An 18,545-nucleotide genomic window follows, 5' to 3' on the forward strand; every position below is an offset into this window, starting at 1 on the left:
ATCTCCCACAAATGAAGCACAGCCCTATCTCCATGTTAGTACTTATTGACTTAGTAGCCTTAATTTTATGCATAAAATAATGATCTTACTAGACTAGGTTACTGGTTTTCCCTTCACAACTTCCAGTTCCGTATTAGACTCTAGATAACAGATAAAGGAGAAGGAAGGACAAGCAAACAGTGTTTTACTCCAGTTATACTAGTTTTATACTAGTTATGCCAGAACACTAGACAAGAAAACTGTGCTCTAGTGCTAATTCTGGCATAACTAGTTGAATGACCTTGAACAAGCTGAACTTTGTATAAATCTCACTTTACTAACAATCTAGGGCTTGGATTAGATTAACCTTAAAGTCCCTTAACTCTGAAGTTCTGATTATATGAGAATAGCATACCATGGATGTCAACACAAGAAGAATTAATGAATAAACTGAGAGAACAACAACTGTTTAGGAAACCTTCCAGTACGGGACACATAGCCCCAAACCCTCAATAATCTGAGAGGGAATGGTTATAATGCATTAAAATAACTGATTTCATAAAGGCAATAAAATCTGGGAAATTCACTTACTGTAGAAGGCTTCTTTCCCTAATGATGTTTAACACATGAGGTGATGCTTTTTTTAAAAAAGAGAAACAAAGCCTTTTAGGGGGGTTAGGGGAGATTTGGAAGGTTCAAAGGAGTGGTAGTAATTAAGGACCAAAAGTTATACCCTTTCCTGTGCTCTTTCCTTTTAAAATTGAAGCATATGACTGCCAGCAACCTCACTAGTAAATAGCAAATAACAGGTGGAAAGTTTCCATTTTTGAAGGAAAAAAAAGATCCAAAATAAAATCGTTATCAGTTACCTTTTGTCCATTGTCACAATGTATATAGATCAGACCACTCCAAGGAAATGCTGAGGGTTTTGTGGCAAGTGATGAATTAGGACTTACAAGAATTAGTACTCTACTCCTAAATTAAAAAAAAAATTTCAAATACATAAACCTGTTCTACACAATAACAACAATCATACCACAACAAAGCCAGTTCATATAGAGATCACAGTTCTACTCTTCGCAAGTACTATCTTAAGTTTTTTTCATTTTCCCCATAGCTACTAAAAAAACCCAAACCAGTAATTCCATTCCATATTATCACTCCCACTTACCATGTTTTTATTGTTTTACAATTTCATTAATCCTTTGATAAAAACCTTCAAATATAAACTGAAGAAAATGACATTCTTTAAAATAATCTGTATACCACAAAACAAGAAATTATAAAAATCTTTAAAGTACTTCTGAACACAGAAAACAGAACCAACAGAAAGAATCCACTTATTGACTACAGGGAAAAAAAATCTTATGCTGCCAACTCCAAGTTATACAATGGTAATATTTCACAATTTCAATGACAAGATATTCTGCAAATGACCAGGGCAAAAACCTTCAAATATAAAGGGAAAGAAATTTGAAAAACACAAGATTATTGTGCATCCAGCAGAACCTTCAGGAGGGAATAGAACATGTTCCAAAGAACAAAGTTCAAGATGCAATTCGAGGTTACATATATCCTGCAAAATTGATCATAACCATTAATGAAAAAGAGGTATGTTCCATAAAAAGGTGCATGAAACTTTTGTAGGAAGAAAATCAGAACTGAGCAAAATAGTTTTTCCCTAATGCTAGACACCAGAAACACAAGAAAGGTAAACAAATACAGCAACCAAAGATCACAAAATTAAAAGAATAAGAGATCATTAATAGTCCTTTCTTAAAGCACACAAACAAGAGTAAAAATGGAAATCAAAGGATAGTAGAAAAACAGGACTAAAACATTATGAAGTAAACCTCACAACACCCCAAACACAAGTGAATGAATTTTGGTGAGACTAAACTGCAAAATGAGAGGATGCATAAAAGGGGACAAAGGAAGAAGAATATATAGGAAAATGTGTGACATATTCAAAGCGAGTCTAAGTTTAACAATGAAGGGAAAATAACTTCTGTACCTTTGCAAGCAAAAAGAGACTCTATGGAAGAATAAGCAAAGAGGCAAAGGCAAGAATTGAAAAAGGAGGTAAGAAAAGAGGAAATCTTGTTTCAGTGGTAGGAGTGTGTCCCACTGAAGAAAGGAAGGAAGGAAAGAAAGGAGGAAGAGAGCATTTTAGAAATGGGTATGGAGAGTTACAATGACTATAATTTGCAGAGATTTCATGTTTTGAGGGACCACTCATGCTGTTTTGTAAAACGAAATGTGTGGTCACCTTATTCCTGTCCCCAGTGTGGAGAAAGCTAGCTAGGATTTACTTATAAATTAGAAGCTTTAGCAACAGTTTAGGCATTAAGCATTTATTAAAGTATATTAGAGGGGCAGCTAGATGGCGCAGTGGATAAAGCACTGGCCCTGGATTCAGGAGTATCTGAGTTCAAATCCAGACTCAGACACTTAACACTTACTAGCTGTGTGGCCCTGGGCAAGTCACTTAACCCCAATTGCCTCACCAAAAAATAAAATAAAATAAAATAAAAAAATAAAGTATATTAGAGGTTAGCAAAGAGAGAACACGTGTCACTGAAAGCATAGGAAAGCCTAGCTAAGATTTACTGGAGAGGAGAAAAAGCTGCCTTCACCTACCAGACCCAGGCTACCAACAGGAAGATCCTATGTCTCAGCCAGCTGAAGCTCCCTGCAAGTCAGAAAGAGGCGGTCCCCACACACTGCTCCAAGCTGATGGCTAGTAGCATGCAAGTCCATTGACTAACATGACTTGAAGGTGGTCCACGAATAGAACATGACGAGGTCAGAGTTCAGATCCTCTGGCGGGAACAAGGTTCTGTAAGGTAACTTCTGGACGCTGGACTGACCTTAGAAAGGTCAACCCACGCTCTCTCAGCAGGGGCAGGGCCCTGGTAATAATATTCTTACAGTTTCAAGAAAAGGAATTAGAAATCTGGGAGCAAATCACACCAAGATAGGTAGAAAGACTTGGATCTATGAAGAAGATTTCATGGCAAGTGAGAAAAAATGATTATGGGGAAGGGCAAAGGATAATGCAGTAATGAATTGCAGTTAGGAAGACAGTAAAATTCTTTCCAAGAGTCGAAATTTCTCTCTTCTCTATTAACCTGGAGGAACTGGTATTTCAAAGAGTGAGGCACAACAGAAAAAGGGAGGAAAGAGGCAAGACCTACAAGGCAATATAAAACAAACTACTTAGAAGAGGGAACTCAAAATAGGTACCTTTAAAGTTTTAATTCTATAAGGAATACAGAGGCTAAAGAAGGAATAATTAAACATAAGGTCTATACTTAATGGAAAGGTAAGAGAAGCAATGAAGAGAACGGGAACAAGAAATCCTTTTTAGAAAAAGGCACAGAAAATTAAAAATTTAAACTAACAAACTATATAAATTGCAGTGGAAGATAAGGGGAGATTTTTGGAGAAAAATTCCAAAACTACAAAAATGATTATTAAAAAAGAAAAAGAGTGGAGGATTTAAGAATGAAGGGAAGAACAGAGTTATTTTAAAGTAGATTAAGAGAAGATAAACTGTCCTTACAGAGAATGATGGGCGAAATCCCTAACTTAAAAAATTATATTAGAGACAAATGGGGAAAAAACATAAATCTAACTTTCATAACTTGAAATGGGAATCAATTAAACTATCTAATATAACAAAAGAGAGTGACAGGTTAAAAAAAGGGAAAAAAAAAAACACAATCTGGGCTTACAAGAAATACATCTAAAAACCAAAAACAGGGGGCAGCTAGGTGGCACAGTGGATAAAGCACCAGCCCTGGATTCAAGGGGACCTGAGTTCAAATCCAACCTCAGACACTTGACACTTACTAGCTGTGTGAACCTGGGCAAGTCACTTAACCCTCATTGCCTCGCAAAAACAAACAAACAAACGAATGAATAAATAAATAAATGAAAATTTTAAAATGAAACCAAAAACATACAAAGAATAGTGAGGAATTGAACGAAATTTACTATGTATCAGGTGAATCTCAAAAAGCAGGAGTTGCAATCATATCAGACAAAGCTAAAACAAATTCACAACAAAAAAGATATAAATAAAAGAACTATATTAAGCTGAAAAGAACCATAGACAACAAACTGTGATGGGTAAAACTAAATGTGTGTGGTTACCCTATCTGTCCCATTGTGGGTAAAGCTAACTAGGACAACTGTTTAACAGTTTAGGTATTAAACATTTATTAAAATATATTAGAGGCTAACAAAGAGAGAACAAGTGTCTCTGAAAGAATAGGAAAACCCTAACTACCTCAATCATCCCTGGTTCAGCTGCCAACCCTATGAGGTTCCAACCACCCACTCCCAAAACCAACTGACAAAACCCACTGCCTGACACACTGCTTCAAGCTGAGTAGTTGAGAGTAGTCTCCTGTTGATGTGAGGTAACTTCGGGACACTGAACCTTAGAAAGCTCAACCCATGCTCTCTCGGCAGGGGGCCTCTGGCAGTAATAATATTCTCACAAAACATCAACATTAAACTGGTATGTTCAAAATGCATCTAAATTCACAAAGAATAAATTAGCTGAACTTACAAGAAGACAGGCATGTCTTCTAGTTTGAGCAAATCTAACAGAAAAAAATAAAAGACAAATACAGAATTAAACAAACTGCTGGAGAAACTAAAACGAAAAGACTTACAGTGTAACCATTTTATCTTTCCTTGCATTTGTACAGGCTGTCCTTCATGCCAAGAAATGCACTCCCTTCCTTACCTATGCCTCTAAGTATAATTATCGTCTTTTCAAACCTCTATTCAGGAATCACCCCCTCCCCCCATGAAGTTTTCCTTTCCCCTCACTTAGGAAAGATCTCTTAAACTGAAAATTCTCTTCCATTTACTTACTGCATTCCTTTCTCCCTACTCATCCACCATCCCCATCCAGTTCTATGCTTCTGTTTTCTCATCACTGAATAACTGATCTTTTGGCTGTGAAGAAAAATGGTTAGCAGGGAATAGAAACCCAAGAAAACGACAGTATCCAACTCATTCAAGTCACCATGTCTCAACTACAGCACATGGTACAGAATGAATGAAAAAGCATTCATTAAGCACAAAGAACTGGGCTGGGGATACAAGGAAAAAAGCAAAACAGACTCTGCTCTCAAGGTCACATTATAATTGAGGAGATGGGGGGTAGGAAGGAGAGGAAGAAGGAGGGAAGGAAGGAGGGAAAGAAAGAGCACAAAAGCAAGCGCAAGTGCTGGAAGTCAGATGGAAAGGTCCCATGGTCCTTGGGTTGTAACAACAAAGAAGAAAGTAATGAATATTCTTTAATGTCATTATAAAATCATACTTTTTTCTGATATCAAATCATTTGACAGCACCAAGGACTGTGGTGGCAAGATCTTGGTCAAAGAAACTAAGTATGTTTCTCTAGGAATATGTCTTAAAGCATTTAAATAACTATTCTCATGATAGAATTAAGATTTGCTTTGTTTGGCCCCAAAGGTGGAAGTGCAGAGGTACTGATATGAGTCTGACATTAAGAAAAACTTAGGAGGGCAGCTAGGTGGCGCACAGGATAAAGCACCGGCCCTGGATTCAGGAGGACCTGAGTTCAAATTCGGCTTCAGACACTTGACATTAACTATCTGTGTGACCCTGGGCAAGTCACTTAACCCTCATTGCCCTCGGCAGGGCGGGGAGAGAAAAACTTAGAAAACTGCTAGGAAAACTGGAAGATAGTATGGCAGAAACTAGGTATAGACCAACATCTTACACCTTACACTAACATGGTCAAAATGGGTACATGACTTAGACATAAAAGGTGACACCATAGGTAAATTAGGAGAGGAAGGAATAGTCTACGTTTCAGATTTATGGAAAGAACAGTTTATGACCAAACAAGAAATAGAGAATATTATGAAAAGCAAATGGATGATTTTGATTACATTAAATTAAAAAGGTTTTGTACAAACAGAAGCAATGCATCCAAAATTAGAAGAGAGGCAGAAAGCTGGGAAATAATTTTTATAGCCAGTATTTCTGATAAAGGCCTCATTTCTAAAATATACTGGGAACTAAATCAAATTTATAAGAATCTACATCATTCCTCAATTGAGAAATGGTCAAAGGATATGAACAGGCTGTTTTCAGATGAAGGAATCATAGCTATCTATTGCCACATGAAAAAATGCTCTAAATCACTATTGATTAGAGAAATGCAAATTAAAACAACTCAGATACTGCTTCACACCTATCAGATTGGCTAAAATGACAAAAAAGGAAAATAATAAATGTTGGAGAAACTGTGGAAAAATTGGAACACTAATGCATTGTTGCTGGGGCTGTGAACTGATCCAACCATTCTGGAGAGCAATTTGGAACTATGCCCAAAGGGCTATAAAGCTGTGCATTCCCTTTGACCCAGCAATACCATTATTAGGTCTTTTTCCCAAAGAGATCATAAAAAAGGGGAAAAGCACCCACATGTACAAAAATATTTATAGCTGCTCTTTTTGTGGTGGCAAGGAATTGGAAATTGAGGGGATGCCCATCAATTGGGGAATGGCTAAACAAGTTGTGGTATATGAATGTAATAGAATACTATTGTGCTCTAAGAAACAATGAGCAGGTAGACTTCAGAGAAACCTGGAAGAATTTACATGAACTGATGCTGAGTGAGAAGAGCAGAACCAGGAGAACATTGTACACAGTATCAACAACATTGTGTGTTGATCAACTGTGATAAGACTTGACTCTTCTCAGCAATACAATGGTCCAAGATAGTTCCAAAGGACTCATGATGAAAACTGCTCTCCAAATCCAGAAAAAAAGAATTGTGGCATCTAGATGCAGATTGAACCATACTGTTTCCACGTTTTTTGTTTTTCTTTTGTTTTTCCCTTTTGCTCTAATTCTTCTTTCACAGTATGACTAATGCAGAAATATGTTTAATGTGACTCTACATATATAACCTATATCAGATTGCTTGCTATCATGGGGAGGGAGAAAAATTTGAAACTAGAAATCTTATAAAAACAAATGTTGAAAAGTATCTCTACATGTAACTAGAAAATAATAAAATACTTTATGATTATAAATGAATGAATGAATGAATAAATAAATTAAATGTGGGAAGAAAAAAAGAGAAAAACTTAGGTGTACAAAAAGGAGTGCCTTTCCTCTCATTAGAGTTCTTTAACCAGTAACTAAATAACCATTTCGAGGTTAATACAAAAGGTATTCCTATTCAGGTACAGGTTGGTTTTATTTAGTCCTTTTCATTTCTTAGATTCTAAAGACTTGTTCCAAGAAGTCTCTCCTGCCTATTAAAGTTGGTGTTAAAAGTGTCAATGAGATCCACTAAGAAGCTCATTTACCAAAGGCAGTGAAGAATACCAGCAATCAAACCTACATTGGGGATAAGTTTCCCTGCTTACTTTCTCTCCCCTGGGTCAGGCTGCCTAGAACCTATCTGTCCTGCCTGACTGTTCATAAGGCTTGGATAAGATGGGAATCATCAACTCTTTTTCTTCCTGTGAGATGGGAGACATACCAGGTGTTACTATGTGTTCTCACACTGTTTCCGCAGGTCTCCTAGGAATTACCACTTGCTTTATTTCTATGCCCTAGTACTACTGACCTTCTAATGTAACCAAAGGACCCCTGGGCTTTGCCACCCACTATGACGAAATACCCATAAGATTTCTGGGTCTATCTGTCTTGCAGCTAAACTTTCTTTTATCTATTTCAGAATGTGTGAGCCTCCTTCAGGACAATCGCTGTCTCCCTTCTTCTGTCTTCTCAGCACTTGACAAACAATGTTTGGTACATTTAATAAAAGCTTTTTCATTCATTCATCCACAAAAAAAGGTAGAATTACATAAATTCTACTATCAATAGTCATTAACTGCATTTATTATCAACAAAATAATGAAGAGATACTTTGATAAACTTAAAATAACAGTGTAGGAACTATCATAAATTATAAAGACATGTCATTAAATAGTTAAGTGTAACTAAAAAAGAAATTGGAAAAGTCTTACGTACTCTGGGTCAATAACTCCATGCTGCGGTGTTATTGTAAGACAATGAGCTGGCCAAGAGAGTTCAAATTTCAGCGACCTAACAGAATTATTTAAAATATGTAACTGTCCAGTTTTTGTCATGCCACCTGGTATATAAAACACAAAAGAAATATTATTTAATTTGAGCATTTTTTATTTTAAAAATCAGTGCTAATAAAATGTAACTCTACAATTACATTAATAGGAAAACTTTGTCAAGATGGCTTCTCTGATGTAGCCAAGTCAAAAGGCCAAATCAAGGCATATATTTTTCCTCCCACCAGGGACCAAAAAAATAGGGCAACAGCAAATTAAGAATAAAGGGTAGTGGGGGCAGTTAGGTGGCACAGTGGATAAAGCACTGGCCCAGGATTCAAGAGGACTGGAGTTCAAATCCGGCCTCAGATACTTGACGCTAGCTGTGTGACCCTGGGCAAGTCACTTAACCCCAACTGCCTCACTAAAAAAAAAAGAAAGAAAAGAAAAAAAAAAGAATAAAGGCTAGTGTCAATAAGAAGTGTGAAAATTCTCATATGGTACTTATTCCTCTAGAATGTAGCACAGCTAAATATTTCATTGGCCCACACTATTGTTATTTACAACATACATATCAAAAGGGTGTAAAAGGTAAAGATGAGATATACTGCCAGTGTCTGAACACTTGGAGAAAGGTTACTATAAAGGTGAGAATATGTAGAGTGTCTGAAGAGTTTAAGAGGGCTTGAAAGATTGCAATCTACAGTGTTATTCCATCAAACAACAAATAGAAAGGAATTCTATGACCAAAATCTAAGAAAGACTTCTGTTAGATGGCTGGGTATACTTCTGAAAACAATAAACACCAGTTTAACCCAGGCAAAATAAGTGTGTACACACATGCATGGTAAATTAAGTCCAAGGAGTGGAAGATATGATATTCTATATTCTGCCTGACATATGACTCGATATACTCACAAACAGAAAGAGCTTTCAGAATTAAGTGCTCTGGTTGAACAGTCCATGCTTGTTGAGAAATTAATTTATTTTGACCTGGTTCAGCAGCTTGTAAAGGAAGGGGAGAACCTTGGGGTCCTTTAACTGGAAGAACATCCAAAGAAACATTGTTGATATGTCTCTCAGAATTTCTGGATTCACTTTAGGATTTAAGAATCCCAAAGGAGGGGGAAAAAAAGAAAAAAGGAGAAAAAAATGCATCAGCTGACATATTTACTATTTGTAATGCTAATGTTAGACAAAACAAAAACATTAAAGTCATTCAAAGCATGTTTCAGTAAGGTGATAATTCATATTTATAACAATTCACAATTATAACATTTTATAATACAGGTAGTATGCTTCATAGGTCAAAGTTCATAATAAAAACTTTGTCTAATGAGTATCATATAACAAAAAGGAGTTTCTTTTTTGGTCTCAACTTTTAGGACAAAGAGACAGTTCTGGTTCCTAATGACTACAATACATACTGTTCTCCTCTCTGTTAAGAAATGGCAACCTGACAAGAAAGTTACAAAGGACTCATGATGGAAAAGGCTCTCCAAATCCAGAGGAAAAAAAAAAGAACTGTGGAATATGGATGCTGATTGAACCATACTGTTTCTTTTGTTTTGGGGGCTGTTGTTTTTCTTTTTTGAGGTTTTTCCTTTTTTGCTCTTATTCTTCTTCTCTTATAACATGACTAATGCGGAAATATGTTTAATGTTATTATACATATATAACCTATATCAGATTACCTGCTGTCTTGGGGAGGGAGGGAGAAAATTTTGAAATTGAAAATATTATAAAAACATATGTTGAAAATTATCTCTACATGTAACTGGAAAATAACAAAATACTGATATGGGGGAAAAAAAAAAGAAATGGCAACCTGAGTTCTGAAAATCCCAACTGCTACTACATCAGGCTAATTTGCTTAACTTTTTTCTTTTAAAGGGAAGATATTACAGTAATTTAAAGGATTAGTTCAAAAACAACAACATTAACATTATTAGAATGTAAGACACATTATTAGACATAATTAAGTAATACTAGTAACTTTAAGAATTTTTTTTACATTTTTAAAATTCTAATACCTGTTAACACTGACATTCATAAATTATGATCCTTCAAGATGCTAAATAAGAAGATTTACCAGATAGAATGAATGTATGATTTGAAAGATTTTTCAACAAAAGTAGAAACAAAATTTACAGTGAAACTATAATAATACATTTTACTGAATTCTGGATATCCCATTCACCTAGCAGTTCACTGAAGTATATCTGTAACTTCAAGGAAATGCTCAAGAGTTCACTTTTCATAATGTAATTTTAGTCAGGCAATTGTTATTTAAAATAGTAAGGTCATTATCAGAAGCTTGTTAATATTTTTCTTAAGTTTTTATTTTTATTGTGGTGATATTTTTATTTATTAAGTTTACTTTTACTGTGATGTTTCTAGTAACAGGATTTAGCTGGCCTAAGAGAAATCACGCTGCATTTGGCCTTATTTTTTTTTTAATTACTCAACTAGTTTATACAAATCTAAATTGGAAGATTAATATAGAGCCATATGAATTCTAAACTCGAATTCTAAACTTGTCTCACCTAACTGAACCCTGCTTTTAGTAGTTCAGTCTAAATTAAAATCACAGTCCCTGTTTTATACAATGTATACACAATAGTTCCTAATTAATATAAAAATCCATCATTAGTGCTTTCTAGAAACAGAATATAGTAGTAACTGTTAATGAAAATTACAATAAGCATTGTGCTTTATAGCTTATAAAACATTAAGCCCACAAAACTGTAAGGCAAGTAGAAGTAGTTGAATAATTGGGGTCTGGACAGTAAACTGGACAAAATAATTTCAAGTGTGAAATAGAGGTATTCCATCAATATAAAATCCAAAAAAACGAAAAAAAACCTTCATGCCTAATTAAGAATTATTTTAACTTCTGTGGTTAAGAAATTTAACATCCAGGGGGCAGCTAGATGGCGCAGTGGTTAAAGCGCTGGCCCTGGATTCAGGAGGACCTGAGTTCAAATCCAGCCTCAGACACTTGACACTTACTAGCTGTGTGACCCTGGGCAAGTCACTTAACCCCCATTGCCCCACCAAAAAAAAAAAAAAAACCAAAACAAAACAAAAAAAAAAAAAAAGAAATTTAACATCTGGCAGTAAAGCTGGGGAAGACCACAGGAATGAATACAACTCCTGATAAGGCTCTAAGGGGAAACAGTATAGTAACTTACTAAGAACAGGCTGTCAAGATGCTCAGGTACTTGGAATTGAATTAATCCCTTCCAATACACAATGAAAAAGACAAAACTGTCTTTCTCACCTCTTGTGCTTGCAAAGGCAAAGCCAGAAATTTTTTTTGAAAGAATGCTGTCCCAATTTCACACTTGTATAGCACAGATGTCACTATTGTCATGACAGATTATGAAAGACTAATCAAAAAGCCACTAGAATTGAGGAAAAATTAATGAAAATCTCAATCTAACCAGGCCAATTGGAAACCAAGAGAAATATTCAAATATGAAAAGCTAACATGCATATGGAGAAGGTACAGAGACCTGAAAGAAAAAGTAATAGATTTTGGGGAGTTCGAGGGAGGAAAAAGATTCTCTGGGTTTCATATAGGGTTTGGGTCCTGTGGTCCAAAATTCATACAATAAAATTTCAGTATCAAATCTGATTCTTTCAGGTCTCATGCTAATGTCATTAAGAACCCAGGATTCACTCTAAATCACAATAAGATATATAAGTACACATAACAGACATTGTCGTTGAAATATTCTTGACATCAGAAAACTATTGTCTAGCTACTATAATTTTCTCATACTATCAAGGTCTAGACCTTAGAGATAATTTAGTGTAAACTATTTTTTTTACAAATGAGGAAATTTTAAGTCCAACAGAGGTTAAATGACTTGCCAAACATGGTATATTAAGTACTCCAGACTGGATTTAAACCCACTTCCTCTAAAATTAAATCAAGAGCTTTTTCCATTTCTATTTAAATAGGATGAATCTGAAATATGAAAGAAATCAAGATAATAAAATGCCATTCCATTCTATTCATAATCAACATACAACAGAGTCACATCTTATAGCAAGGATTATACTGTATCAGCTTGCATCATATATTGTTGAAATTACCCTATGGGGGCGCCTAGGTGGCGCAGTGGATACAGCACCGGCCCTGGATTCAGGAGTACCTGAGTTCAAATCCGGCCTCAGACACTTGACACTTACTAGCTGTGTGACCCTGGGCAAGTCACTTAACCCCCACTGCCCCGTTTAAAAAAAAAAAGGAAGAAAGAAAGAAAGAAATTACCCTATAAAGAAAAACTAAGTAGAATCTAAAATTAACATAAAGTCTCAGTATTCTTGAAAAATGGTAGATTTTTCTTTATCAGAATTGCAACTCAGAACTAATGAGGTACTGCTATTCCTCTACCTGGTACTCTACTGTTGCCTTGTTCTCTTTGCTCCATGTCATGGCAAATGAGACACATAGATGGAACCTCTCCCTTCTCTCTAAACTACAACCTTATACAGTACTATCTATGCACATTTCTCTCTCTTTTTTATTTACTATGGGCTGAATTCTCTTAAATGTAAGATACAGCTCTTCATTGTCTATCACAGAGTTAACAAAATCTAATCAACTTTACAAAACTGAACAACTTTTCATTTTCAGAAATAGAATTACTGACCCATTAATTGAAGTTCTTTGAAAACTCCAAAGTACAAGGTAAATATTATACAAATTCATTGTCTGATAAAGATATTTTTAAATTCAAGAAAAGAATTTATACTCATTACCTATCGGTGGTTAAGTTGTGTTGTAAACAATTCTGAAGAGAACCAAGATTAGAACTTGTATCAGTAAAGTCACCAATTACAGAAAGAATCATTTTATGCATGCTTCCATAAAATAACTGGACGTCATTTGGCCGGTCAGGAAGATCATACACTAAAGAAGAGAAAGATACTATGATGTATACAAAGGTTCATACAAGTGCAACACAAGAAACAGATATTTACAATTTTTTCCAGCAGATATTTATCCTGTTGCCAGTTATTTTCTTAGATTGGAGACCATTATTATATTTTGATTATTAATAGTATTTATTAGCTATAACTACTGAATACTATTCAGGACAAGTAGAGGGACAAATCCACAGAACTGAGGAACCACATTAAAATAACTCCAGCAATTATAAATCTGATAATGTAGCAAATCTAGATCATTATATATTAGGCAAAGAAGGTCGTGGCTCACAATTTTTTCTTTAGCTTCTCATCCCCACCAAATATTTTTCATCTTAATTCATATCTTCATCGCTTCAAAAGCTATAGCTATTTTAAGAACTGGAAATCAAAGGAATGCCCATCAATTGGGAAATGGCTGAACAAACTGTGGAATATGATGGTGATGGAATATTACTGTGCTATAAGAAATGACAAGCAGGATGACTTCAGAAAGACCTGGAAAGACTTGTATGAACTGATGTATAGTGAAGTGAGCAGAACCAAGACAACACTGTGCACAGAGAGCAATATTGTTTGATGAAGAACTGTGAATCACTTGACTATTCTCAACAATACAATGATCCAAGACAATCCCAAAGGACTATTGATGAAAGAACTATCCAAAGAAAGAACTGATACTGATGGAACTGAAGCAGGCTTTTTTTCACTTTTTTTGATTTTTCTTTTAATGAAGTTTTCTTGTACAAAATGACACATGTAGTATTTTCTTACATAATCACACATGTATAACCCATATCTGACTGTCTGCCAACTCAGGGAGGGGGCGGGGGAGAGTGGGAAATAGGTATAAAAATTGGAACCCAAAACTATAAATAAAAATGTTTATTATGTTAAAAAAAACTATAGCATTTCTAGTCTCTACTCTTCCAAAACATCACATATACTGCTATAAGATTAGTCTTCCTAATTCACCATTTATTTAATTCTACTTCTTAAAAATCTTTCAAATGCATTGCCTACAAGGTAAGATCCAAATTCTTGAACTACATTATAACGTCTCAAATTTTAAACTCTGTAGATTTAATCATTATTGGATTACCTTCCAAAATCAGCTGTGCCTTAACAGTCAGTAAACAAACACTAAATTTTTACAATGTGCCAGGCACTGTGCTAAGTGCTAGAGATACAGAAAAAGGCAAAAAAATGGTCTCGTTCCCTCAAAGAGCTCACATCCTAATGTAGGAGGCAATACATAAATAAGAAGGCCTACATAAAATAAATGTAAGCTCAGAGGGAAAAGTATCAACTGCAAGGAGACCAAGGGAGACCTATAGAAGGTGGGGTTTTAGCAGAGTCTTGAAGGAAGTCAAGGAAGATAAAAAGGAATTAGTATGGGAAGAGAATGTCAGGCATAGGGGGTGGGGGGAGGAACCAAAGCAAAAGAACAGAGAAAGGAGGCAGTGTGGTATGAAGGAAAGCAAGAAGGCCAGCATAGGTGTGGAGAGGTAAATACAGCATAAGAAGTCTGGAAAGGTAGGAATTTAAGAGGTTACTAACAACTTTAAATGCCTTGTGACTTAAGTACAGTTACATGGACAACATACTTACTGAAGTAGAAAAATAGGTCAGAGGTTATTATAATTATATTTTCTTCTTCAACATATAATAATCGAGTATGAAAATCAACAAATAAGCTACTTGAGAGCACTAATTGTGGCATATATGTTTCAGTATATCACCAATGACTAAGAGATATTCAAATATTTCTTTACAACTGTTTAGTGTAAGAAGCAGCACATGCTATATGGAAAAGAGCACTAGACTAAAAGTTAAAATACCTGAGTTTACCTTATTCCTATGCCACTAACTACCTAAGCATCCCTGGGCAAGTCATCTTATTACCTCTCTGAGCCTCAATTCTATCTGTAAATTGCAGGCTTGGGCTAGATAGATTTTCCATGCCTAATGAACTAGAAGTCAGGTAAACTGGGATTTTTCTGCCTCCATTATTGATAGAATGGGCACAGCCAAAAGAGAATCCTAAAAGTTAATGGGAATTTCTATAAGAGTGACAGAAAGGAATAAGAATGATTAAGTCTAAATTTCTTGGTTGCTGAATGTTACCCTTCTCTTTACTTTTGCAAACAGTAACAAAATATAAATGGGGGCAGTTGTAAATATCAAATTTGAGATTTACACACTGCAAAAAACTGCAACCAAAAAAAAAACCAAAAGAAAACAAAACGCTCACCTGCTATATTTCACCTGCTGCTGAAAATAGCAAGCAAGATATGTCAAACTCTCACAATGTTTTTGATTTGTTTTTAACAAAGAAAAGTGCCTACCTTCAGTTATGAGCTGTTCTTCTTGAAATGCTTCATCAAAACAAATGTTCCTCAGGAAGCTATGTTCTGGAAGTATTTGTTCCACCACTTCTGGCTTACGTAACAAAGCTCTGTGAAAAGATTTTATGTAAGAAATGTTTAACATATTCATATCTTGAATCACATTCTTAAATTTATTTGACTTTTCTAAGAAAGCAAGATCTTCACTTGTTATACACATTTGTCATAACATTCATAAAAAGTGAAGGAAAGAAAAAAAAGAGTATAACAAATGAAATTAATAGAGTACTAGATAAAGGAATTTCAAGTTCTAGTTCATGAAGAATTGTTATGGGAAATAATGCAATGAACATGACCAACCAAAGTGGATGACTAGGGTGGAGTACAGATGGAAGTTTGAGAAGAAATCAAAGTATACTAGTTAAGTCCTTCCAGAGGTCAGAGAGAGGAAGTGAATCAGGCACACTAAACTCCTTGCAAAACAGGAAAAGGGAGATGAGGTAGGTAGATGACTATAATAGGATAAAAAGTAGGAGAAGTCACTGAGTGATGACAGCAAAAAGAAAACCTGATAGTGGTACTGAGGAGCAAGGAATGTGCCTACTACTCCTGGCCCAGTGTGTAGAAGACAAGAATACCTAATATGGAATGAGTAGCCAGGTATATAGTGTGTTACTGAAGGAGTCAAGTTTCCACGGTTGAAAAAAGATGAAATAATATGAGAGGAAAAGGTTTAAGATGAAGGGAAGGTTACTAAAAAAAATCAGGGCTCAAGAGGGTATAGTATAAGAAGCAGCAAAATACAGACTTAGAAGAGACTAAGATTAAGTGAATAGGAATAAGTGGGGATGGCATCATGAGAAAGTTTTTGTTTGCTTTTTTTGCCCTCAAATGAACCACTATATGTAACCATAACGCTGATTTTATGTATTTTTATAAAGTTTTGTAAACCTCAAAGTTAACTACTTATACTAAATACAGCAGATACAAAGGATCAGGCAACTTTAAGGTCTCCCTGCTCAAAAATCCTGACTACATATTCCATGATTTAAAGATTAATTTGTATGAAAAATATCTGCTTTTTAACTGCAATGCTACCTCAAAGTTAAACTTTCATTTATAATGAAAAATTAAACAATTACTATTAAAAAATATTAAACATCTGATTCTTAAAAAAATAAAATCAGATCAACACATAGATGAGCATTCAGGAATGAATGGAGGGTAAAGAGGAGTTGGGAACAATTTATCAGTTTGAGTTTGGGCTAGAAGAAAAGAGCAAAACATTAAGGGCAAAAGGTAGATGAGAGCATTAAGTATTTCTATAATGCCAGGTACTGTGCTAAGCACTTTAAAAATTTTACTTCATTTGATCTTTACAACAAACCAGTAAAGATAGGCGCTATTATTATCTCCATTTTACAATTGAGGAAAATGAGGCAAAGGTTAAAATGACTTGCCTATGCTCAGACACTGAAGGAAAAAGAAAAGGAAGGATGAATTTGCCCCATGCTCCTCCCTCTCCATCTTGAGTAAGAATAAAAAAATATTTCACCAACCTTCGATATTGCTGTCTTGATATTTCATCTCCACCAAAGAAGTATACTGTTGACAATAGCGATGCTGTAGTTTGACAATTTTTCTCCTTTTCAGTTGGATTATATATTAAAGTGATCATCTGATTCCAAGAAAAACAGGAACTTTAAAAAATGGCTTTCTTAGATCTGGACTTCTATGAACTGATATATATTAAAGTGAGCAGAACAAGGTGAACATTATACACAGTAACTATTCTCAACAATACAATGATCCAAGACAATCCCAAAGGACTAATGATGAAGCACACTATTCACCTCCAAAGAACTGATATTGATAGAACAGACTGAAGGATGCTATTTTTCACTTTCTTTTTTTTCCCCTTTGAGTCTTATAGAAAATGGCTAATATGGTAATGTTTTACATAATTGCGCATGTATAACCTATAGTTGATTGTTTACTGCCTCAAGGAGTGGGGAGGGAGGAAAGGAGGGATAGAATTTGGAACTCAAAACTTTAAATAAAAATGTTCATTAAAAAAAAAATAGTTTTGGGGCAGGTAGATGGCGCAGTGGATAGAGCACCAGCCCTGGAGTCAGGAGTACCTGAGTTCAAATCCAGCCTCAGACACTTAACACTTACTAGCTGTGTGACCCTGGGCAAGTCACTTAACCCCAACTGCCTCACTAAAAAAAAAAGTTTTCCTGTGCCAATTTCTTCCCTTTGAAAAACATTCAACCTTCTATAAACTAAAATAGGTAATGTTATATTTTTCACTGAATGGAAATGGTAAATGTTCCTACTTATATTTCAGCCATCTTATTACCAGCTGCATTACCACCATGCCCTGAAGGACTTAACCCTTAAGCTTCAGGACTCTAATCCTGAGGTCCCCAATGTCTGTATGGCTGTGTGACTCACACGGTTCACTCCTTCTCAGAGTCCCTAATCATCTTATCATCAGCTCTCTCTCCCATTTTATTATTCTGGAATCATTATAAAATTAACATGGCCATTGCTACTGGAAAGAACATATCAATCTTTTCTCCTGTATGGCTCCAATCACAATCTGTGATTTTTTTATACCTGTACTTGGTCACCATTCCCTATATGCATTGTCTCCCCAACTCCTCAAGGGAATGGACTGTTAACTTTACTTTTGTATTTGTATTTCCATTGCTTATCAGTGCTTGAGACATAGTAAGCACCTAATAAGTCATTTTAAAAATTTAATCATTCATATATGCATGCATGATTCATGTGTACTTAAATCACTTACTAAGTAATATCTAGATATAAAATGTAAGTCACTTGAAAAGATTAAAAAAAACTAAATCTGGAAAACTAAATAGGTTTTTCAGGCAGAAATTATACATACCTCTTGTGCTCTTTCCTTGAGTACAAATTTATCTGGCAAAATTCTCATCACTTGAGGATCCAAAACAACTTTTGCTTGGGAGTCCTTAAAACATACTGCTTTAACATAGGCTGCTCGAGAACCTGTATTTCTCACAGAGAAAACAATTCTACTTCCTTTTCCAGGTATTAGACCATTTACTGTTACCATGTAACTATCTGAGAGTTTTTTAACATCTTCCAAAATAAGATTACTTGTTCCTCCATAGCCAGACAATGGTATCTAAAAAAC

The 18,545-nt window shown here is 35.1% G+C and overlaps 1 protein-coding gene across 1 annotated transcript in view; it reads right to left on the reverse strand.

Annotated features, from left to right (window-relative positions):
* The window catches only part of CEP192 (centrosomal protein 192), a 153,295-nt gene that overhangs the window by 26,393 nt on the left and 108,357 nt on the right, over positions 1-18,545 (reverse strand). Inside the window, exons 31-37 of the mRNA XM_043978257.1 lie at positions 18,276-18,536; positions 16,921-17,039; positions 15,362-15,471; positions 12,846-12,996; positions 8,991-9,169; positions 8,020-8,143; positions 849-954 (exon numbers count right to left, since the gene is read on the reverse strand). Coding sequence (XP_043834192.1) covers positions 849-954; positions 8,020-8,143; positions 8,991-9,169; positions 12,846-12,996; positions 15,362-15,471; positions 16,921-17,039; positions 18,276-18,536 — 1,050 coding nt within the window. The remainder of the gene's footprint in view (positions 1-848; positions 955-8,019; positions 8,144-8,990; positions 9,170-12,845; positions 12,997-15,361; positions 15,472-16,920; positions 17,040-18,275; positions 18,537-18,545) is intronic.

The sequence above is a fragment of the Dromiciops gliroides genome, chromosome 1 (assembly GCF_019393635.1).
Source record: "Dromiciops gliroides isolate mDroGli1 chromosome 1, mDroGli1.pri, whole genome shotgun sequence".
Lineage (NCBI taxonomy): Eukaryota > Metazoa > Chordata > Mammalia > Microbiotheria > Microbiotheriidae > Dromiciops > Dromiciops gliroides.